At 35.9% G+C, this 26,113-nt stretch overlaps 1 protein-coding gene across 1 annotated transcript; it reads right to left on the bottom strand.

Moving 5' to 3' along the window:
• Positions 1 to 12,445: 12,445 nt before the first annotated feature.
• LOC149143394 (uncharacterized) lies at positions 12,446 to 24,941 on the bottom strand. The gene is made up of 3 exons (XM_089451802.1): positions 24,926 to 24,941; positions 22,984 to 24,635; positions 12,446 to 12,538 (listed from the first exon to the last, which is right to left on the bottom strand). Exons 1-3 carry the CDS (start codon positions 24,939 to 24,941, stop codon positions 12,446 to 12,448), a joined length of 1,761 nt encoding a protein of 586 aa, XP_089307928.1.
• Positions 24,942 to 26,113: the final 1,172 nt, after the last annotated feature.

Raw genomic sequence — 26,113 nt, 5'->3', positions numbered from 1 at the left:
GGGATTTTCAGGTGCATTATCTCCTTCTCCTTCACAAATTCCTTTCCACAACTCATTGAAGATGAGGGTGTGTTTTCTTTTCCATGACCACTCATGACAGTTCTCTTTGCTAGAGAGAACTACTCCCACAATGGAGATGAGTGAATGCATCATAAAATCTGAATTGATGTCAAAAATAATTATAATACTTGCAACAAAAGATTGATGTCTTTGTAAAATGATTGGCTATGTCTTCAAAAAAACTTCAATTAAAGATGTAGACTCTCCATGAAAATCACATACCTCCATACACCATGCAATTCTATAAAGGACTCAATATATAATGGATGCTCCAAATAATATGTGATAAATTTTATACCATTCACATACTATGGCATTCAAATCCTCTCACATACTTCATATGAATTATAAGTTATTGAACTATATGAATGCCACCCTTTTTTTTTTTAAACAAAATGATTATATATGTGTAAGTCTCCACACATACATATATCACATATCATGAACCACCATGTAACATACACCTTTCATGAGCATAAAAAAATTCAATTCGCATCATACCAAATTAACTCTTCACGACCTTTCATTTTAAATCAACACTTTCAAGAGTCTTCAAATTCAATATATAAATGGCATTCAATATATAAGGGCCACTGAACTATATTCAATGCATACTAGATAGGATTTCATCTCACAGTCTTCAACATATATCGACCTTCTATTCACCATGCAAAATCTTCAGAAAAATTGTTCATTACATACCTCAACATTAGGCAGCAGTGTTCACCGTGGCAGGGGTTTCGACCATATAATTCCTGGTCATTTGCAGGATTCATTTAACGAATTCCATGGTTCTCTCACAAAGGTGGATAGTTTCTCACGCAGTGTGGATCTTAATTGTGTGGTTGACGAAAAAATATGGCTTGAAGATATAGTTGTGTGGCCACATTCATTAATCGAGTCAGCAAGAGAAGAGTTTTTGGTGAAGAGGATGTGAGCAAGCGTGACAATGGTGGGAAGAGAAAGAGCTACAGGAATGAGGAAACCAATGAGCAGAGATATTAGGGTAGACACACCTTGTCACTGTTTACAACCCAAATGGAAACCAGAGTCCATAGTCAAGGATGAGTACCCAACAATGCAACAATATGAAATTGAAGTATACATATAGGAAATTGTGCATACAAAAAAACGTATAATTTTGACCAAATCAAGGAATTAGCACAAGTAAAGAACCGATTGCAGAGGAGTTACTAAGAAACAAAAATATAAATTTGGGACAAAATATGGCAGAAAATGGAATAGGAGTTACAATGCTGAAAACTAATTTTGGGAGTTGGCTCTAATACCATCTCAGACTAGGAGGGTAACTCTAAATGAACTTGTTTATTGCTTTACCCATATCATGAATTTATACATGATCAAAGAGACTCTTAGGATTCCAATTCCAAGATATATTTGTTTGCTCAAATGCATAACTAACAATATTTACAATAATCCTTTCGGATTAGGTGTCAACATTAATGAGGCCTCTATTTTCTTCATTTTCAATTATTTTTCCTTCATTTTCCTCCTCACATGCAACTTGTGACCTTTCACCTCCCTTTTCTCCCAATTTCCATTGTTTTCGTAAATAAATTTCCAAAATTACCACTATTCCTTTCCAAAGCCTTTGCCAATTTCCATAGCCATTAATTAATCACAAGTTATCCCCGTCACTATGTTTTTCCCAACATTCATCTTGGAATATGTGTCCCATGAGCATGGTTATTATTTTGCCTTTATTAAATTTATTACATGGATTTTTGACCAAGTTTGTTACATAACCCTCCCCCTTGGTAGAGAACCGTCCTCGGTGTTCAATGACACCTACAACCAAAAAGACTACTAAAAATTAAAAAAAACTTCCCATGGAGTATTATAACTTAGCTCGTTGTAGTATTTACAATGATCATCCTACTATGAAGAAAACCAACATGAGAAACATAACAACATTACAACCATAATGACATGACACCCACACCACTTATTGGATCTTTATAACACAACTCGTGGTGGTATTTACATCCATATACATATATACATATACCAAACATCACACGAAAACATATGCCAAAAGCATTCGCTTAACTAGCGAATAGAGAAGGATACATAGCCCGCATCTGATCTGCCATCTCCCATGTAGCTTCATCAGGCCCAAATTGCTTCCATTGCACTATAACCTACTTGATTGCTCAGTTCCAAATCATGAGCATCTTTCTCTGCAAAATGCACTAAGGTTCTAGCTAGAATTATCCTTTTGGTTCCACCTACAATACATACCATTCAATCACATGATCGACATGTTTAACATACTTCTTAAGCAATGACACATGGAAAACATCATGGACTTTCATTGTCGGAGTCAGTGCAACTCGATAGGCCACTATTCCAATCCTCTCAAGTATCCTGAAAGGTATACAATATCGAGGTGCCAACCTAGCACATGATCTAATACTCAAGGAGCTCTTCTTTGGCTTGATGCGCAAGTACACTTGTTCCCCAACATGAAACTCCTTAAACATCATGTTCTTATCTACATAGCTTTTATTTTTGTCCTATGCTTCCATCAGATTCTTCTTGATTACATACATTTCCTATTCCATCTCTGCCAACATGTTTGGTCCAATAAACACCCTATTCACTGAATCACTCCAACTAATGGGAGTATTACAACTCTGCCCATAAAGTGCCTAAAAAAGACTCATCCTCAAAGATTCCTGGTACCCATTTTTGTAAGCGAACTCAACCAGTGGAAGATACTCTTCCGAATTCCATTTCTAGTGCGTCACATACATCCCCAACATGTCCTCCAATATCTTGTTGACCCTCTCTATCTGTCCATCTATCTATGGATGATAAGCTGTACTGAAGGCCAACTCTATACCCAAATTGCCAAATAACTCTTTCCATAATATAGAAGTGAACTTGACATCCATGTCTGACATAATTTTCTTTGGTACACCATGCAACCTCACTAAATCTATGATGAATACCTATGCTACATCATTACTTGAATACATAGACTTCATTGAAATGAAGTGTGCTACCTTTGTCAACCTGTCCACCACAACCATGATGGAATCATTTTGACTAGATATCCTCTAAAAACTTGTAATGAATTCCATGGAAATGACCTCCCATTTCTACTCTGGAATCGGAATTAGCTATAGTAGACCACCTAGATGCTTACACTCTTCTTTTTCATATTCACAATCCAAGTACCTAGCCACAAACTTTTCCACTTATTTCTTCATGTTCAGCCAATGGTAAAACTTAATCACCGTTGTCAATGTCTTCTAATATCCTAGGTGATGTGAATATGAGTTAGCATGAAATTTTTTCAAGATAAGATTTTTGAGCTCACTGTCATCTTAAACATATATCCTGCCCCTAAATATTACCAAGCCATTTGTTGTGAGGTAATAGTCCACATCCTAATCACCTATACCCTATTGTAACCTATGCATAAGCTCCATATACTTGTCATCCTTCTATCCTGCCTACAAGATCCGATCATGTAAATATGTCCCATAAGAAATCATAGCTTCTATGTGATTTACCTATATCCGCCTGCTAAGAGCATCTACAACCATGTTCTCTTTACCTTTAATGTACTTGATCTCAAAGTCAAACTTATTGATCGTGTCCAACCATCTAGCTTGTCTAGCATTCAGATTCAGTTGGTCAAATAGATACCTTAACCCATTGTGATCACTCATTAAGATGAATCGCCTGCCAAGATGGTGCCTCCACATCTTCAAAGAATGGATGATCGCTACCAACTCAAGATCATGTGTTAGATAATTCTACTTGTTCTCATTAAGTTTCCTTGATTCATAGATTACTACATGTCCTTCCTGCATAAGGACTCCACCAAGCCCTCTCTTGCAAGCATCTTTACATATCACAAACTCGTTATCCAGCCCTACAATATTTAAAATTGGAGTATTTGTCAACAACTACTTCAATTGTCCAAAACTGGTTACGCATTCCTCTATCCATTCAAACTTCTTACCCTTCCTTTGCAATGACGTAATATGATAAGCAATTTGTGAGAAGTTCCTAATGAACCTCGTGTAATAACCTACTAACCCCATGAATGATCTTACCTCATCCACATTTCTAGGAGTTTCCCACTCCATGATAGCCCTTATCTTTTTCGGATCCACTGCTATGCCTTGGAAACCACATGCCCCAAGTAGTGTACCTCTGTTTGAAAGGAACTGCATTTTTTAAGCTTGGCATCCAACTAATGCTCTCTTTGCAATCTCAATATTATTGTTAACTGTTCGACATGATCTTCTTTGTTTTTAGAATATACCAATATATCATCAATGAATACAATGACAAACTTGTCTAGAGAAGGATGCAACACACTATTCATCAAGAATATAAAAGTAGTTGGAGCATTAGTCAAACCAAATGGAACTACAAAAAACTCATAATACCCATACCTGGTTTGTAAAGGAGTCTTGTATATGTCCTATCCTTTAATACGTACCTGATGGTATCTTGATCCCATATTAGTCTTCGAGAACATTGTTTCTCCCTTCAGCTAAGGAAACAAGTCATTGATCCTCGGCAACAGATACATGTTCTTGATAGTTACCTTGTTAAAATGCTTGTAATAAATGCATAACCCGAGCGTACCATCCTTCTTCTTCAAAAACAACACCGGTGCATCCCAAGACGACACACTTGGCCTAATTTATCCCTTGTTAAGCATATCCTTCAACTGCAACTTCAACTACACCAACTCTAGTGTGCTCATCTTGTAAGGTGACTTTGATGTTGGTGCTACCCCTCGTACCAACTCAATAGAAAATTCCACTTCCCTGTGAAGTGAAAACTCTAAAATATCTGCCGAAAACACATCCTGAAACTGTTGTAGAACTGGGTACCTTCTCTAGATTTCCACATCCTCAACTTACTTACCTTTGTAATTGGATATATGCATTGCAAATAACACAAACCATTTTCTATGACTGCGCTTTTCCTGCATAGCTTTCACCATTCTAACTTATGTTACCTTATTCTTACCCTACAAGACTCTTTCTTCCACATTTTCATTCGGACACTCAATAGCCTTGTCATAATAATTGACCTTGGTCCTATGAAGATATACCCAATCTATACCCAAAAGCATATTATATGATCCCAATGGTAGTACATTCATATGTGGTGATGTAGGCCTACCATTTAACTCAAATGAACAGATCTTATCTAATGATGAACTCTCTTCTTTGTATCTATATCCAACTTCACTAACCAAGATTTTTGCATGCACTTTGTTATTGAAACCACACTTATCCACCAGGTCATAATTAACATAACTATAATTATATCCAAGCTCATTCAAAATAGAAGCAACTTGATCAAAAATATTACCATCCATCTCAATAATAGATGCTTGGTGATCCGCTTTCCTGTTCTCCAATGCTGGATAGATCCATGGAATACTCTGTCCAACATCCCCCACTGTCTGTGCCTCCCTGATGTTGTGGAAAATATCTCCTACGATTCTCTCCACCACAAGTCCAACATTGTAAATTCTTCCAACCTACACCCTAGTTTTTCTTCTCAGACCAAAATCCTTATCCTCTATCAGATGCATTAAACTTCTTATGTGGTGCCACATTCTGTTTGTTACTTGTATCTTGAGGTCCTGTTCACTTCTTGTCCCATATTCCTTTATTATTTGCATTACCTTTCTAGTCTGACTTCATCTCAAATTTATGATTTGATTTTTCATAACAATGCCTTAGATCGAGATGGCCTCCTCCAGTGATCTAGGCACATCAAACTCAATCATGTCCTTGAATGCTACTAGAAACTCACCGATGAATCATTGGAACTTGGCCTTCTCCTCCTTGAGGTAAGGCACATACCTTAATAACTCCAAGAATCTACTAGTGTACTACTCATCAGTCATAGATACCATCTTCACCTCATAGAATTCATTTGCCCTGTCATATTAGTATCTCTTCAATAGATACTTCTTCTTGAATAGTTTCTTGAATTCACTCCATTTCAACTCCTCTTCATGAATATCTCATTTTTCACATCTTCCCACCAGATATCTACTTTTCCTTTAAGACTGAATGTAGTTATTCTGTCTTTCATGTTCTCTAAGTAATCATGTGATCTGAAGAAATATTTCATCCCAAGAAACCATGCTTCTACATCCCGTGACTTCTTTATTTCTCCATTGAATTTAGGTGTCTTTTCTTTCTTGAAATCATCTAACAAATATCCCATATCACTCCTCTTGTAAGGATGATAACAATGATGACCATGATACCTATCTAAACCAGAACTAGAGTAAATCCCATGTCCACTGCCTCGTCTATCAGGTGTATCCAATAATCTTCCATCGCTAACTATGCCATCTCTACCCAACTTGTGCCCACCATGCGACTTGCTACCGTATGCCCCATTAGTCCTACCCTCTTGTCCATCACTGATTCTAATCATTCCCTGTCTCTGCAAGTATAAAGAGTTGTGAAGAATTACTACATTGACTTCTTCTTGTTTCTCTTGTGCCCTAACAAGTCTCTCTTTTGGGCATTGGATAATCCAATGCTCCCCATGTGTTTCGTGACATGGCTTAACTACATCTCATGGATCCGTTAACTGTGGAGATGCATTCGTTTACTAACACCTATAGTTTTGGTGTAACAGAAATTGTGATTCCAATAAGTGTTATCAAAGCCAAAAGTCTCGAGTTCAAATCACACCCAACTCATATTAGGGGGGACATTGTTGGGTATTGGATAATCCAGTGCTCCACGTGTGTTTCGCAACATGGCTTAACTGCCTCTCATGGATCCATTAACTCTAGTGATGTGTCTGTTTACTAACACCTGTGGGTTTTGGTGTAACATAAATCATGATTCCAACACTCTCTTATGATTAAATGATTTTGCCATTATATTCTTTGCAACTCCTTATTTCTACCTTCAAACTTCTCATAGTGTATGTTATGTCAAGAGAATATCCCTCACCATGTTGCTCATCTGATCTATAGGGAGAATCTCATGAACTGTAGTCTACCATCTTGCTAGTCATATTTGTTCTTATCTTCCTGCGAGGTATATCATGTCAACTAAACCAAATCAATAGCAAACCAATGTACCTCATTTTAGTTCAAGGGAGGATATCATGTTTACAAGACCAGCCAGGTTAGCACAATACATATGTAAACATAATCATATCAACATTTAATCATCATTTCAACCATTGTCTAGTCATCAATGCATGACCATACCAACCACATACCATGACCTCATGCACGACAACTATCACCATGTCAATGTATTCATAACAACATATAAACACTGACATGCATGACCAATGCACAACCGACATGCACTCATGATGACCACATCCAACAACAACACCATCAACTTTTCACATGGAAACACCACTACAACTATGACCAACACCATGCATATGCAACAAGCACATAGACCACAAGCATAAGGAAAACATATGTAATCGAAATGTATGCACGACCAACACACACCGCCCATCCGGTCCAAGGGGTGAACCATGCTCTGTTACCACTCTGTAACACCCTCCTCCCACATTTACCCATGCTAACGAGTATTTTGCGGTAAACATGTGACACAAGACTACTATGATGTGATTCAAATCCCCATGTACAGTTAAGGAAGTGGAACTGACAAAACAAAACCATTTTGACCTTCCATCTCATTATTTCATAATTAATACAAGATTAATTTTCCTGAAATGCTGAATGAGAATCTTCACAATGTTCATCTAGTAAAAAACAAAAATTTCCAACAAGTGAACTAGAGGGATACATAGTTTCACAATGTTCATAGAAAACTGTATGGAAATCCTTTAAAGATAAAATTCCTGCGGGAGGAAGTTTTTTATAACACTGTCGAGCTCTACCTTCCAATGACATCATGAATAATTTCATCCATACGTCCTCATGTTTTGTTAGGGTCCCACCCTAACCCCCTTATTTATGTCATGAGATCACGTCATAGTCAAGAGTCAATAAAGCCCATATTAATATTTGTAAGTGGTTAACCCGCAATTAATCTACAAAACTATCACTAGTCAGAGTGATTTATGCACTAGTACAGACTCGAAATTATCGTAAACTTAAAAAAGTATTAACAGGCTATTAAAAATATTACCCTTCTTTTGAAATATAAAAATTTAATCTAACCTTTGTAATTGACGAGTGATTTTGATATTTTAAATTTTTTTGGAAGTGTAATTTTTTTTTAGCCCTTCTAAGAAGGGCCAGGAGCCTAAAGAAGGGCTAGGAAGGGTTCAATTTTGAACGTGATTCGGTATTGTTTACCGAATGTATTGAGAGAACCTAAGGAGCATATATTTTTTTAATTGAATACGGTTTTTTTTGGAATGGATACTAATATGTTATTTGTGTCACCAAACATAGCGATATTATTTCATGTTAAAGTTTCTATTATATATTAATAGAAATTGAATATATATATATATATATATATATATATATATATATATATATATATATATATATATATATATATATTAAAATAGCATATTATTTTAAAAATATATATATTAATTTATTCATTTTCCATGTTATGTATATTATTTATTTTTTAATTTTAATTAAATTTATTTTTTTATTGAAATTAAGATGGAAATTAATCATTTTATATTTTAAGTTTTTTAATTACCAGTTTAGATTTATCTTAACAATGGATCTATTAAGCACCGAGAAGGATCAAATCTCTCAACGTGTGAACTTATTTTTTGAGTGCAAAATTTGAGGAAAGGTTTGCACCTCGAGAGATTTGATCCCTCTCGGCGCTTGATAGATCCGGTGTTAAGATGGATCTAGGCTGATTACAGTCGTGTGCGGTCATACAATATTTGTTGAACATCTAATTATTTTCATCATTTTAAATATGCTAAATATGTCTAAGATTAATTTGGTCAATTTAATTTAAAATTTTCTTAGTTACCTCAATTTTTTGAGATGAGAGAGACTGTTAGTAACTTGAATGATGAAAAATGATGAAATACAAATTTTGAGTGCAAAGTGTCAATGTAACAATTTTGATAGATAGAAAATGGGAATACTAAGAATATAGTTAATTACAAACAATCTTCATTGCAATCAATATGAAACTATTTATTTTCTTCCACTGTTCCTATTGTCACACCTATTAGTTTTTCCATTTTCTCATATCGATCATATGAAAAGAGTAGTTGGAATCATATACCATTCAAATATTTAACTCGAGCTATTGTAGTAAACAACATACCTTGTCTCTGTTTCTCTCCAATATTAATAGTAGTTTTCTCAAAATTCAATCATTGTGACTTATGGAGTGTTAAACCCCAAATAGTTTTCAATGGTAGTTATTTTCTATTACTGCGTTTGAATGCAAAGTAATTAACAATGTTGAATGATGGAAAATGGGAATAATAAGAATGTACCTAATTATAAATAGTTTATAGTTTCAAGAAGCAAACATTTAGGGTAAGAAAACATTTTATTTAGGATGAAAATTCAAGTATTGCATTTATGGTTGAATAATTTTTATGTGCTTAGACTTAGAGAATGTGTGTATGTTTTGGGGGTGAGAAGGAGAGACAAGGGGAGATAGAGATATAGATGGGGGGGAGAGGGAATAAGAGAGAGGCAAAGACATGGAGGGAGGAAGAGATATCGATATGGAAAGAGAAATGTTAGAGAGAGAGAGAAGGGGAAGAGAGCGAGAGGGAGGGGAAAGGGAGGCAAGGAGAGAGAGATGGATAAATATGGAGAGAGAGTGTGTGTGTGTGTTTAGGGGCTAATATAGAGAGATAAAGAAGGAGAGACAATGGGAGATAGAGATATAGATGGAGGAGGTAGAGATGTGCTTACACTGAAATCAATGCACACTATTAATATAATTACTTTGAAATTAATGTACATCATACATCTCGTTGCATCAAATTAGATATCAACGTCTACACTAAAATCAATGAATTGAGTGCAAACAATCAAATAGGATTATAAATCAACATCTATACTGAAATAATTGCATCTAGTGCAAGCAATCAAATAGGATTAGAAATCAACAGCTATACTGAAATAATTTCATTTATTTCAAGCAATCAAATAGGATTAGAAATCAATATCTACACTGAAACCAATACATCTAATGCAAGCAATCAAATATGAGTAGAAATCAACATCTATGCTGAAATCTATGCATCTAGTGCATGGTATTAAATATGATTAGAAATCAACATCTAAACTGAAATCAATGCATCTAGTGCAAGCGATCAAATAGGATTAGAAATCAATATCTACACTAAAACCAATGCATCTTGTGCAAGCAATCAAATAGGAGAAGAAATCAACATCGACACTGAAATCAATGCATCAAGTGTAAGGTATTAAATAGAATTATAAATCGACATCTACACTGAAATCAATGCATATAGTGCATGTGATCAAATAGGATTCTCTCTCTCTCTCTCTACCCCCTCCATCTATCCCTCTTCCTCCTTCCCTCTCTTTGCCTCTCTCTTCTACCCTCTCCCCCGTCCCATATATATCTCTATCTCCCCTTGTTTCTCCTTCTCACCCCCAAAACATACACACTCTCTCTCTCCATATCTATCTCTCTCTCTCTCTCTCTCTCTCTCTCTCTCTCTCTCTCTCCCTCTTCCTCTCCTTTTCTCTCTCTCTCCCCCTCACTGACGTTAAGAAATTGACTGTATAACATAAATAATTGCCGAAAGGAATAAATATAAAAAATAACCAGCAACAACCATAAACACATAAACACACATGTTTATCTGGGAAATCCCAAATCCAGTGAAAAACCCAACCTAATGATATTTCATTAGCATTGGCAAAAACCCTGGCCACTCCAACCAAGTGAGCCTTCACCGCTCACCTCCAGGCCTTGCATTACAATGAAGTTCTTCCAGCCTTTTATAAGCTCCATTACATATAATACCATAGGCAGAATATTATGGGTGCACAATACCATGTGCCCCAAAACCATCACTGTTTAACCTGGTCAACTTTGACTCTATCCCGAGTCAAGTTTACCTAACAACTAACTCTCTATCTCTCCCTTGTCATTCCCTCTCCACCTTTCTCTCTATATGTATTTCTTCCCCTTCCAACTCCATCTCTCTCTCTCTCCCCCTCTCTCTCTTTTTCCTTCCTCTCTCTCCCCTTCTCTCCCACCTCCCTCCGTCTCTCCCCCCATCATTCACACACTCTCTCTCCATCCTCCAACTCTCTCACTATCTCCCTCCCTCTATCCTTCTCTCTATTCTCCTCTCTCCCCCCTCCACATCTATGTCTCTCTATCCCTCTCCTCCCCTTCTTTCCCTGTCTTATCCTCTCCTTTTCTCTCTCTTTTCTTGTCTCCTCTCTCACTCATTCCATCTTCATCTCTCTTTCCCCCTCCAAATAGATCTCTCTCTCTCCCTCTCTCCCCCCTCTCTCTCTTCCTTTCTCTCTCACTGTGTCTCTATTCCCCCTTCCATATCACTCTCTTTCTTCAATATGATCCCATTGTATTGTATTTAAGAAAGTATCTAAATTAATAAAATGTTAGAGATAATGGAGAATATCTTAGAATAGTGAATTGATTCACGGTACCTCAGGATAGGAATTAGCTTCTATTTCCTAGGGTATGGTTCTATCTTCCCTAAATCCATGATTGCTATATAATGTGTGATGTACGTGGACAATGTAGAGCATTCTGCAGAGCCAGACTCTCCTAGTTCAGTCTCTTAGTCGTAGAGCTGACCAGTGGTTGTTTTTTTATTAATACCAACATTTCTTTTTAACATGGTATCAGAGCGACAGGGTTGAGAAACTTGTTTGCTAAGTGAAGGATTTTGCAGACGCGCCTGAGGTGAAATCGTCGTGTGGTTTGGGGGAAAAATCGCGCTGATCCCACTGTGAGACTTCCCACATATTATTTTGGATGACCGTCGCGATTCCGTGCTGGATAATTGCGCCGACCATCGCGAATCTGTGTTGGCTAATCATGCCAACTGTGCAAACAAAAAAAAGAGGTGGATGCCGAGAGAAGGCTACGCAGAGGCTAGTGGCTGATCTGCCATTTTTTATTTTCATCGAGGCTGTGGATTGGCATGGATCACAACAAGATATCTTCCTGAGAAGGAATCCACGGGCAGAAATCGAACTTGCGGAGATCAGCAATTTCTATCTTTGACATAGATCCGGGGTAGATCTAACATATTTTTTCTTAATCACCAAGATGAATAATCAAATGATTGAAGCATACTTGAATGAGCATAACAAGCTCGATGATTCCAATTATGCGAATTGGAAACTCAAGATGCAGACTATGCTAGAAGTGCAGAGTGCTTGGACAATTGAAAATGGGGATTAGCAGAAGCCAACAGTTGGATCATCATCGATCCCAAATTGGGAGAAGAGAGAAGGTAAAGCAAGGACGTTGCTAAAGATGTTAGTGAAAGACTGCATCATACCACATATCAGAGAATGTAAATCAACAAGCGAAATCTTGGGAATTTTGAAGGATTTGTATGAGATTAGAAATACAAATCGTCTTTTGTTCCTAAAGAGAAATATCTTATCCCTGAAGATGGAGGAGAATGAAACAATTTCTGCCTTCATAGGGAGGATCAAAGATCTGAAGAACAAATTGGCAGACATTGGTGATATAGTTGCAGATAAAGATCTAGTAACCATTACCATGAATGGTGTGACTGATGACTACCAAATGTTTATCACTGGGATAAATGCGAGAGAGAAAATCCCAAAGTCTGAAGAATGAACAGGAATATTAATGCAAGAAGAGGAAAGAAGATTGACTCTGAAACCCCAGAGTGCAGATATTACATTGATGGTGAAAAAGACCTTCTTCAAAGGAAAAGGAAATCTGCAACATCAAAACGAAGGAAACTCACAAAAAAGACCAAATCAGACTCAAGGTATGCATCCAAATGGAAACAACTCTGAAATTAAATTTTTTTATTGTGGAAAACTTGGTCATATTGCTAAGGAGTGCAGGAAGAAGAAATATCGTGAACAACAACAGAAGCAGAAACGACATGAACGTCATCTCGCAAATGATAATCATGAGCAAAACTTCAGATTGTTCATGACAAACTTTGATGAGAATGTTGATACAGACATCTAGTATGTATATTCGGGAGTGTCAAAACATATGATGGGGAACAAGAAATGGTTCGAATATTTTAAAGAAATCAACGACGAAACACAAATCTACCTAGGTGATGATAGAAGTCATCAGATCAAAGGGTGTGGAAAAAATTCTGTCATTTTACCTAATGGTACTGTAAGACAAATTCATAATGTCATGTATGTGCCCGGTGTAACAAAGAACTTGATTTATGTATCCATGATTACATATCAAGATCTCAAATTTGAATTTTTTAAATCTAACTGTTATATTAAATATTTGTTAGATGCCATGAAGACTATTGCCACAGGAATTTGAATAGGAGGTCTATACAAATTATATGTAAGATCAGCACTAGTTTGAGCCTTGACAGCATCACGTTTGACTATAGAAGAGTTGTGGCATTAGAGATTTGGTCATATCAACTACAATGATTTGATGTTACTTCAGAAAAAGGAAATGGTAAGAGATCTTCCTTTGTTAAAACAAGTGCATAATGATTGTGATGCCTGTACATCAGGAAATATGCATAGACAGGAATTCCCTGTTTGAGTAGAGAAGAAATAGAGAGACATTCTTGAATTAGTGCACACAGATCTTTGTGGACCCATGCAAACAAAGTCATTAGGAGGTGCACTGTATTTTTTTACTATCTATTGATGACTGCACAAAGTTTTCTTGGGTATATTTTTTGAGTAAGGAAAGTCACACATTTGAATACTTTAAGTAGTTCACAAACATGATTGAAAAACAAACAGGGAAGCATATAAAAATTCTTCACTCCGATCAAGGGGGAGAACGTTAGAAAATTATATATTACGGAGCAATGTAACACATAAAATATTGCAGAAATATAAACATAGAAAATGCACAAAAAAAGAGAGACACAGATATACGTGGTTCACCCAGTTTGGGCTACGTCCACCCCGAACAGCCAGTCCTTCCTTCCTATTATCCAACAAAATGAAGAGACACAACCTACAGCAAATCCACTGTAATATCCTCTGTTTTGTCTCACAGTCTCACCTCTCTGTTTCTCGCTCACAGAATACACATCTATCACACAGCCTCAAATACAATACCCTCATATAAAGAAAAGGGTTGCCTTCTAGGGCAAAAAAACCCTAAACTAAACATAAGTTCTACCGTCAGATCATCCACCTAATGAACGGCCTAGATTGACTAGAAATTACTATACTTTTACAAGGCAATTTTACATTTGTTTTTAGCTTCGAGGGCGCTGCCCCCGAAACCCCCCGTCGGGGGGGGGCTCCCAAAGGTCGCAGCCGCCCCCCCCCTGGAGCCCCCCTGCAGCGAATATTTTACGGTTCGAACTGGGGTCCTATGTGGCGATACCTTTGAATATAGAAGATAATCAGGCTCCACACCCAACAATCTCCCACTTGGAGACTGATTGTATTAACTCCACCGCTGCTCCATTTGCTGAACAATGACTCCTCTTTGGACCTGGCTGTTTCTCATCTTCATCGTCATCCTTGAAGACCAACTGAAACTGAGCATATTCTCAGTTTCTCCCTGGTTACAACTTTTGTTAGCATATCTGCAGGATTTTGGCTAGTGTGTATCTTTTCCAGCTTCAACTCTCCATCTTCCAACACTGATCGTATGAAATGGTACTTAAGCTGTATCTGTTTAGTCCTGGAATGAAATGCTGAGTTCTTTGCAAGATGAATGGCACTTTGGCTATCACTGTATAACGTGCCCATATCATGCTCCTTACCCAATTCACCCATAAACCTTTGTAACCAAATCATTTCTTTACTAGCCTCTGTAGCAGCAACATACTCTGCTTCTGTTGTTTAAAGTGCAACAACACTTTGGATTTTTGAAACCCAACTGACAGCTGTTCCTCCAACAGTAAATACATATCCTGTGGTGCTCCTCCTGTTATCTCTGTCACCTGCCATATCTGCATCAACATATCCTTGTAGGTAGATGTTTGAACCACCAAAGCATAATGCTTGATTTGTGGTACCTTTCAAATATCTGAGAATCCATTTCACTGCCATCCAATGTTCCTTTCCTAGATTGTTCATGTACCTGCTTACAACTCCCACTGCATGTGCAATATCAGGCCTTGTGCAGACCATTGCATACATTAAGCTTCCAACTGCTAAAGCATATGGAACTTTAGACATATAATCCATGTCTTCTTAGGTCTTTGGGCACATTTCCTTGCTAAGTTTGAAATGGCTAGCAAAAGGTGTACTAACTGGTTTTGCATTGTGCATGTTAAATCTTTTCAACACCTTTTGTATGTACTCATTCTGAGACAATGTTAATTTACGATTTTTTCTGTCTCTAGTTATTCTCATACCAAGGATTTGTTTTGCAGCTCCCAAATCCTTCATTGCAAATGAATTTGCCAATTTTCTTTTGAGCACATTTATTTCCTGCATGTTAGATCCTGCAACAAGCATGTCATCTACATACAATAACAATATAATATAGCTGCCATCATTTTGCTTTTTCAAATAAACACAATGATCAGAGTGACATCTAGTATAACCTTGTTCAGACATAAACTTGTCAAATTTTAGATACCACTACCTTGGAGCTTGTTTTAAGCCATACAAACTCTTCTTCAACCTGCACACTAGTTTCTCCTTCCCTTTCACCTCATATCCTTGTGGCTGCTGCATATATATCTCTTCCTCCAAATCCCCATGGAGAAAGGTTGTCTTTACATCTAACTACTCAAGATGCAAATCTTCAGCTGCTACAAGACTTAAAATAGTTCTGATTGAAGTCAATTTAACAACAGGAGAAAATATTTCATCAAAATCAATACCTTTCTTCTGTGCAAACCCCTTCACCACAAGTCTAGCTTTATACCTCTGTTTTCCTCCATCTTCTTCCTTCAGCCTGTAAACCCATTTATTCTTCAATGTAGTTTTTCCTACAGGCAACCTGACTAAATCCCAAGTCTGGTTGTGCATTAAGGAGTCCATCTCTTCTTCCATGGCTACCTCCCACTTCTTCCTGCTTTCAACCTGCATTGCTTCTTCATAACATTCGGGTTCACCGGAATCAGTCAACAATAAATAATGAAGGAGAGTATCGTTCAGGGGGTCTACTTATCCTGGTAGATCTTCTAACACCACTTTTAGGTGTTTGGGGTGCCTGTTGTTGTTGTGGTGGTTGCTGTTGTTGTGGTTGTTGATTATTATTATTTTCAGACACCTTTACTTTTTCAGTGATTTCATCAAGAACTGCGTATTCCTTGTTTTCCTTTTCCTGTTTCTTTTCCTGCAACTGATTCTTATACAAGACCTTTTCATTGAATATTACATCTCTGCTCCTAATGATTTTGTGATTTTCGTAATCATATAAGCGATAACCAAAATCATTAACACCATATCCAATAAAGGTACATTTCTTTGACTTTGCCTCAAGCTTTGTTCTATTTTCTTTATCAATATAGACAAAGGCCTCACAACCAAAAGGCTTTAAAATAGAGTAGTTTACCTTTTTACCTGTCCATGCTTCCTCTGGAACACCACCATCCAAGGAACTTGAAGGCCCTCTGTTTATTAGATAAACAACAGTATCTACAGCATCTGCCCAAAACTGTAAAGGCAATCCTGCATGCAATCTCATGTACCTTGCACGCTCCATGATTATTCTATTCATCATTTCTGACACACCATTTTCTTGTGGTGTTCTTGGAACTGTCTTCTCTCTGCGAATTCCATGTTCTGAACAGTACCTATCAAACTCTTTGCTGCAATATTCACCTCCATTGTCTGATCTAAGACACTTCAATTTCTTTCCTGTCTCAATCTCAACCAAAGATTTTCATTTCTTGAAAGTATCAAATACATCAGATTTATTCTTAATACAATAAATCCAAGTTTTTCTAGTTGCATCATCAATAAAAGTAACATAATAACGAGAGCCACCGAGAGATGATACCTGAGCAGGTCCCCATACGTCTGTATGCACAAGCTCTAATTTTTCGTTCTTCTTTTCTTTCCCAACTCTGAGAAATCTGACTCTCTTCTGTTTTCCATAAATGCAGTTCTCACAGAAGTCCAAATCAACATTCTTCAAACCCGACAACAAATTCCTTGAGTGAAGAATCTTCATCCCCTTTTCACTCATGTGTCCGAGCCTATGATGCCATAATGCTGCATCTGCTCGTTTGGAAGTTAAAGCATTAATAGAGTCAGAAATACCATTGCATAAATACAATGTATCAACCTTTTTGCCTTTTTCTATTACCAGGGCTCCTTTAGTGACCTTCCAAGCTTTATCTGTGAAACTTGTCACACAACCTTCACCGCCTAACTGCCCTGTTGAAATCAGATTTTTCTTTAGATCTGGAACATGCCTTACCTCCTTTAATAGCCATTGGTTTCCATTCTGCTGTTTTACAAGAACCTTACCCATTCCAACGATTTTACAGGGTTTATCATCACCCAGACGAACTTTTCCAAAATCTCCTTGAACATAGTCATGAAAGTATTTCTTATCAGGTGTGGCATGGAATGAAGCCCCTGAATCTACCACCCAGGACTCAGTAATATTTTTGAAAGAAAGAATCAAAGCATCTTGTAACACCTCACCTGTCACATTTGCTTCATGATTGTTTTCTTGCTGTGCATCTCCTTCTTTTCCCTTTAGAGATCTACAGTCTTTCTTTAGGTGTCCTTTCTTTCCACATTTCCAGCACACTATCCCCGATCTGGACTTGGATCTGCCTTTCCTTGATTTACTGCGATATCCTGAGCTCTTTCCTCTTTCCATTTTTCTTCCTCTAGACTCTGCACTCAAAGCATTTCCCGATGTCTCACCGGAGCTTTTCCGTCGCATTTCCTCGCTAAGGATAGAACCGACAACATCATCAAACTTTAAAGTACTATATCTAGAAACGGAGTTACTAATGGCCATTACCAAACCATTCCAACTTTCTGGTAATGAGCACAAGAATAACAGAGCTCTAACTTCATCATCAAAGTTTACCCCTACAGAACTTAACTGACTTGTAACTGTATTAAAATCATTTAAATGATTTGAAACAGATCCACCTTCCGACATATTCATATTAAATAACCGTTTCATAAGAAATACCTTGTTTGAGGCCGAGGGTTTTTCATATAGTTTCGACAACGTCTGCATCAAACCCTCTGTCGTGGTTTCCTTCGAAATGTTGAAGGCGACTAACGCAACAAGGCACAACCGTATTGTTCTGAGTGCCTTTCTATCGAGAAGGTTCCATTCTTCGTCTTTCATACCCATCGGCATCTTTGTTTTTCCGCCCAATGGTAGGTATAGATCTTTCTGATACAGATAATCTTCCATCTGCATCTTCCACAGCGAGAAGTTTTGGCTGTTAAATTTCTCGACCCTAAACTTACCATCTTCCACCATTTCTCCTACTCGAACCAGGAATCCTTCTTTCCTGCGAGTTTATCAGCCAAATAGACCTTCAGCTCTGATACCAGTTGTTAGAAAATTATATATTACGGAGCAATGGAACACATAAAATATTGCAGAAATATAAACACAGAAAATGCATAAAACAAGAGAGACACAGATATACGTGGTTCACCCAGTTTGGGCTACGTCCACCCCGAACAGCTAGTCCTTCCTTTCTATTATCCAGCAAAATGAAGAGACACAACCTACAGCAAATCCACTGTAATATCCTCTGTTTTCTCTCACAGTCTCACCTCTCTGTTTCTTACTCACAGAATACACATCTATCACACAGCCTCAAATACAATACCCTCATACAAAGAGAGGGGTTGCCTTCTAGGGCAAAAAAACCCTAAACTAAACATAAGTTCTACCGTCAGATCATCTGCCTAATGAACGGCCCAGATTGACTAGAAATTACTATAATTTTACAAGGCAATTTTACAGTTGTTTTTAGCTTCGGGGGCGCTGCCCCCGAAACCCCCCGCCAGGGGGGGGCTCCCAAAGGCTGCAGTTGCCCCCCCCTGGACCCCCCTGCAGCGAATATTTTACGGTTCGAACTGGGGTCCTATGTGGCGATACCTTTGACTATAGAAGATAATCAGGCTCCACACCCAACAGAGAATACAGGAAGGATGAGCTTATCAAGTATTGTAAAGAACATGGGGTATTACAACAATTCACAGTACCTCATACTCCTCAGTAGAATGGAGTAACAGAAAGAAAGAATAAAACATTAGTGGAATGTGTTAGGAGCATTTTGAAAGGTAAGGATCTTTCGAATGGTTTTTGGGATGAAGCATTGAATACTGCAGTTTATTTGAAAAATAGGAGTCCTACAAAGAGTCTTGAGTTTAAAACTCTTTATGAAGCATTATATGGATTTAAGCCTACAGGAAAACATTTAAGAGTGTTTGGGTCTAAAGCATTTGCCCATATTCCAAAAGAAGACAGAAGAAAACTAGATTCAAAAGCCATCAGATGTACCTTTATAGGGTATTGTTCGCAATATAAAGCTTATATATTATTTAATCCTTCTACTCACAAGATTTTCGTTAGTAGAGATGTCATATTCCATGAGCAGGATTATGAAGAATCTGATAAGTGCAATGAGGAATGGGATATTCCATTCTTGGTGGAAGAAGGAAGTGATGAATCAGGTGACAGAAATGAGCAGCAGTAGATGCAGTAGCAACAACAATAGGAAGGAAAATAAGATGATGTAGCTATCAAGCCAAGTCCAATAAATGATGATCAAACAAGGTTTGAAGCTACCCCACCACTCAGGAGATCAGGTAGGAAAGCTCAGTTGCCAACAAGATATAGGGAAAATTCATTCATAACTAGTATGATGAATGTTGTTGAACCTTCTAGTTATAAGGAAGCAAACGAATGTATTAAATGGAAAACATCTAAGGAACAAGAATATGAATCTATAATCAGGAACTACACTTGGGAGCTAGTTGAACTTCCTAAAGGGAAACAAACCATAGATTGTAAATGGTTGTATAAACCCAAGATTAATGCAGATGGAACCATAGATAAATTAAAAGCTAGATTGGTAGCAAAGGGGTATTCACAAAAAGAAGGCATTGACTATGAACAATGTAAACTTTGAAACGGGAACTATAAACTCAAAACGGGAACTTTGGCCAAAAAACCCCGAAAAAACATCAAAACCAGTGCTAAAAACGAAAAGTGTTGATGCTGCAATAACACCTTTTTTTTCCAAGCTAAATTTTCAACATGTTCTAAAAATGATGGTGAAAACCAATTTTTGGTGCAAAAATTGTCCAAAAAACACCCTCAAAACGAAGTGTTGATGTTCGAATAACATTTTTTTTTTTCTTAATGGTAAATTTTGTGCAAAAAACACCCTCAAAACGAAAACTGTTGATGCTGGGATAACAAATTTTTTTTCAAGGGTGAAATTTCAACATTTCAAAATAATAGCATAAAATGTTTTATCATGACCCTAAAAAACATTAAAATTTCAAAAAAAAAGTAATAAAAATTAAAATTAAAATTAAAACAATGAAAAAACACAAAACAAAAAAATAAAAAATAAAAATAACAAAACATAAATAAACATATATACTAAAAACAAAACTTAAAATAAAAAAAAAAAAAAAAAAAAAAAAAATCAAACATCAAAAATAAAATCAATCATAAAAATGTAAAATGTGAAAAAAAAAAGAAAAACAAAATTAACCTATAAAAAATAAGAATTAAAAAACTAGAAAAAAATTACAAATTATAAACAAATAAATAGTAAAAAAAACATATCTAAAAAAAATGGGGAAAAAAAACAAATATGTAAACCATAAAAAAATTTGGGAAAAGAAAGAAAAAACACATTTAAAAAAACTATAAAATTAAGTAGGTAACAATAGAAAAATTAAAAAAACATTAACAAAAAACTAAAAAAATTAAAATTAAAAACAAACTAGATTTAAAAAAAAAAATGGAAAATTAACCCCAAAAAAATTAAAAACTAGTGAAATTAAGATTAAAATGATGATTACTTAAAAAATAAATGTAAAAATACATATATATGAGACAAAATATAAATAAAAAAATGTTTAAAAAAAATCATTAACAAAAACTAGCCAAAAATAAAAAATAAAAATAAAAAAAATAAACCAGATTAAACAAAAATAGAAAATTAACAAAAAAATAAAATTAAAAACTAGTAAAATTAATATTAAAAACATTTAGAAAAAACTAAAAAGACAAAAATAAGCTCAAATTATTAAAAAAAAAAACTAAAAAAATATCAAAATTTTAAAATTATAGGTATTTTCCAATAAAAAAAATAAAAAAATTAAAGAACATTTTCAACTTACAAAAAATGTCTTTTTGATTTAAAAATAAATAAAATTTTTAATTAAATTTTCATTATTTATTTAAAAACAAACAAAAAAAATTAAAGATAATTTTTTTTAAACGTATTTTTTTTTTTTTTTGAAAAGAAAAATTCATTAAACAGTGGTAATAAAAATTATTAAATTTTAATTTATTAAAAAATTTTAATAAAAACTAAATTAATAAAAAAATTTATTAAAATATTTTAATAAAAATTAAATTTTAATTTTTTTATTTTTTTTTTTTAAACAATTATTTATTTATTTTAAAATACAAATCATTAAAAACATTTTAATTTTCTGAAAACAAAATTAATTTTTTAATTTAAAATTTAAAAAATTATTAATTTTTTTTTTAAATTAATATACCAAAAAAAAAATTATAAATATGTTTGATAATTTTTTTTTTTTTAATATTTTATTGTTAGAGATTTCAGCAAAATCACATAGAGAATCATTTGTCGACGTGTTTCGAACCAACTAGTGTGGTTCATCGTCAGGACAAGTTGAGAAACAAGTCTGAGCGATCCGTTAAATAGAGTATGCAGGTCCTTCAACGGCTATGTAAACGGCTATATGAACAGGCAACGGTTAAAAAGTCCTCTAACGGTTATAATATATAAATATAAATATATATTTATTATTTTTATTATTTGAGTTATTATTATTTAATTAATTAATTAATTAATTATTTATTTATTTAATATTATTGTATTATATTAACCTCAAGCTACTATTACTATATTAATTTTAAATTAACATTTTTTTGAATATTATTATCAATAATAGATTATGGTAATTTATATTTTATTTTTATATTCTATTATTATTATTATTATTAATTTTGATTTATTTATTTATTATTATTATTATTAATTATTATTATTATTTTTATATCAAATTATTAAATTGATGTCATTAATAATAATATTATTGTAATAACCTTTAGTAATATTATAAGATTAACTCCAAGCTAATATTATAATGTTAATTTCCAGTTAATATTAATAATATTAGTCCCAGGTAAAATTATTATTATTATTATTTTATTTTATTTTTATTTTTTTAATATTATTATTATTATTTTTTGTTTTTTTTAATTTTTATTTTATATTTTTATTTATATTTATTTATTTGTTTATTTATTATTTATTTATTTATTTATTTTTATGAGTGAAATGAATAAAATTGCAATAGTTAATAATCCAGGTCTAGGGTGAATAATTAAAAGGGGATATTATTATTACTAAACCAATGATATCAAGAGAAAACACCGACCAACTAAACAAACAGAGAGGGGTCAGGCAAAGAAGAGGCTAAGGTAAAAGGGCTGGGATCCAACACCTACTAATCTTCCAGCCGTCATCCCTATTGAGATTCAAAGGTCTTTTCTCGATCTCAAGGGCTTCCCTCAATTTACGATGGTGAAATTGTGCCACTCTTGCGATAACTTGAGCCTCTTCGATACAGATTTGATGTTTAGTTTTCTCGGCATGCTCAGCCAGGGCTAAGGACTTGGCCCTACCATGCCTCAAGTCTTCTGCATGCTCACTGATCCTTTGATTAATTGAGCGACCAGTTTCACCAATGTATGGGGCACCGCAGGAACAGGGAATGACATAGACCCCTTTCATGTCTTTAGGGTCGACAGTATCTTTAACAGATCGCACCGAGCTACGGCTGGTGTTAAGAGGTCTAAAGGTCGAGGGGATATTATGCCTCTTAAGAATCCTGGCGATCCTATCAGTGGTTCCTTGGATGTAGGGGAGGTGTACACCAAGGATCCTGTCCTTAGGATCTTTTTGGACAGAGGGCTCCTTCCGGGCCTTGAGGAAGGCTTTTTGACCTAGGTGTCTACTGTAACCATTTTTAACGAAGACATCCAGGAGATGAGCCTTCTCCTTTGCTAAGTTTTTCTCATTAGATATTCTTAATGCACGAGTAGCCAGCGTGTTGAGAACGCCTAATTTTTTAGCAGGGAAATGATGAGAGCTGGCGTGGAGATATTGGTCGGTGTGAGTCTTTTTTCGAAAGACTTGGTGGGAGAAGGAACCATCAATATTCTTTGAGATGAGAACATCCAGGAAGGGAAGGCAACCGTTGACTTCCTTTTCCATAGTGAACTTGATGGCGGAGGATTGTTCATTGAGATGACGGAAGAAGAGATCCAACTCATCATGACCATGAGACCAAACGACACCAGTGTCATCTATAAACCTCTTCCAAAGCTTTGGCAAGAGACGGGCTGAGGACAAAGCTTTGGACTCGAAATCTTCCATAAAAAGATTTGCGACGACTGGGGATAGGGGGGAGCCCATGGCCACCCCAGAAGTTTGCTCATAGAACTCTCCTTCGAAGCTAAAAAAGGTGGAAGTAAGACATAACTCAACTAACCGAGCGGTATTAGGGTCAGTGAGCCTATTAATAACTTCCATGGCCTCATTGATGGGAATACAAGTATAAAGGGAGACTACGTCGAAACTAACTAGAATATCATCGGGGTCAAGCTTCACCTTCTTAAGATCATCAACAAACGACGCAGAGTCTTTTACGAAGGACTCTGTGCAACCAACCAATGGTCTAAGCTTTAAGGCAAGGAATTTTGCAAGAAGGTAAGTAGGACCACCGATGGTATTGACAATAGGTCTTAAGGGAACCCCTTTTTTATGGATCTTTGGAAGGCCATAGATCCTAGGGGTGATGGGGTTGCTTTCTATGAGCCTCTGGGAGAAAGAATCAGTAAAATTACAGGACTTGACAGCAAGAGCAACTGCCTTTGAAACCTTCTTTAAAGGATTCCTTGACAGCTTTTTATAACTTCCACTATTGTTAAGATGATCCAGAATCTTGGATCGGTAATCATCCTTGTTAAGGATGACTGCTGCCCCACCTTTATCGGCTTTTAGGACAACAATATTGCGATTTTGGTTTAAGGTTTTTAGAGCCTCAAACTCAGTTTTGTTGATATTACTACGGGGCGGTTTTGCGTTCCTAAGGGCCACGGCACAATCTTGCCTAATCGTGTCCTTAGTTTTATCCGGAAGGCTCTTAATACCAAGTTCTACACTGCAAATGATGTCTTCAACAGGAATTTTCTTCGAAGCTAAGGCAAAATTAAGACCCTTACTTAAGAGACTAAAAACAGATGGGGGAAAGGAAAAGCTAGAGAGATTGATCACCTTATTGCTAGGGGGTAGAGGGTGAGAATTACTCCCCGGATCAAGGTTATTATTATTGTTATAATTATTAACGATATTAATGTTATTATTTCCTCTTATATTATTATTATCATTATTAAAATTCTGTTTTATATCGTACACCTTAATATTATTATTTTCATCGATGTTAATATTATCATTAATATCATTATTACCTCCCCTATTATTATCATACACCTTATTATTATCATTATCGTAAATATTATTTTTATTATTATTGTAAATATTATTTTTATTATTATCGTTAATGTCATTATTTCCTCCCTTATTATTAATGATATTGTTATTCCGACTCTGTCCTATATCATACCCTTTATTATTATTATAAATATTATCTATATCATACCCTTTATTTATTTTTTTGTAAGCTACAGTATTTCTATTATCTACATCAAATTTAAAAGTACAAACTTAGGAACCTCAATCCGCCCAACTGGGAAACCGGATCTGTTGGCTCCTATTCATCAGACAGTCAATAAAGTTTTCATGCTGAAAAATGTCAAAAAACTTTGCAGGACATTAAGCCCTATCTCGCCAGGTTTTTCCAAAAAACTATTCTTTCCAAGTTCTACTAACAGACCCAATTTTACTACTATTGCTATGGCATACAAACTAATATTCAAAAACTAGAGCAATATCCTTCTAAATTCAAAAAGAAGACAGTTAACAGGCCTCTCAATTCTCCGCATTTCCTCTTCCGGATTTATTGTTTTCGTTGGTCTTCCCAAGCTCCTTCAGCATCTCTTGGATTTCCTTGAGTTGTTCGTTCTGTTGACAAAGCAGCCCTTCAACATTCGCCACCTCCTTTTTCGCTGCTGCCGTTTCCTGTGCCATTTCCACCATCTCAGCTGCGACTTGCTCCATGGCCTTTGCCAAGAGATGCTTCAGCACCCAGTAAGTGTGAAGAGCGCGGCGGTAAATGGTTAATCTGCCTCGCGTGTTGCCTGGGTCCGGAAGCTGAGAGGTCCATTCTTCCATCTCCGGGTCGGACGGTTCCTCTAATACTCTGTCCTCCATGACATCAATAATTTTCCTTATGTCTACATTTGTCTCCAGATTGTATGCCTGTTCAGCTTCGTGCACCGCCATGCTGATCGATTTCTTCCCCCTTTTCCGTCTTCTCTGCACCTGATTACCCTCCTCGTTGATGATTGGTTGTCGGGGTCTACCTCTGCCTCTCTGTTCATGCGTCTTCCATCTTCCGCCCTTTCTGCCTCGCTTAGTTCCTTTGCTGCTCTGCCCTGTTTCGAAATGTTTGCTCCTGAAACCTTCCCCCTGGCTATACTCCATTTCGTCTGAGCTTTCGATTTCGATTTTTACGCGGCCCCGTTAGAAATGCCTGTCGCCTACTGCCTCCCTCTCT

The sequence above is a fragment of the Pinus tabuliformis genome, chromosome X (assembly GCF_031772625.1).
Source record: "Pinus tabuliformis cultivar Carrire ecotype Pingquan chromosome X, CPIR1, whole genome shotgun sequence".
Lineage (NCBI taxonomy): Eukaryota > Viridiplantae > Streptophyta > Pinopsida > Pinales > Pinaceae > Pinus > Pinus tabuliformis.
This window is presented reverse-complemented; position numbering and strand designations above follow the sequence as displayed.

What these genes read in the sequence shown, in the direction of transcription:
- LOC149143394 (XM_089451802.1), bottom strand. An exon ending in TCTGTATCGAAGAGGCTCAA is followed by an intron (nt 12,539 to 22,983) that starts GTTATCGCAAGA and finishes GGTATGATGCAG; the next exon opens with TCTTTCACTAACATCTTTAG.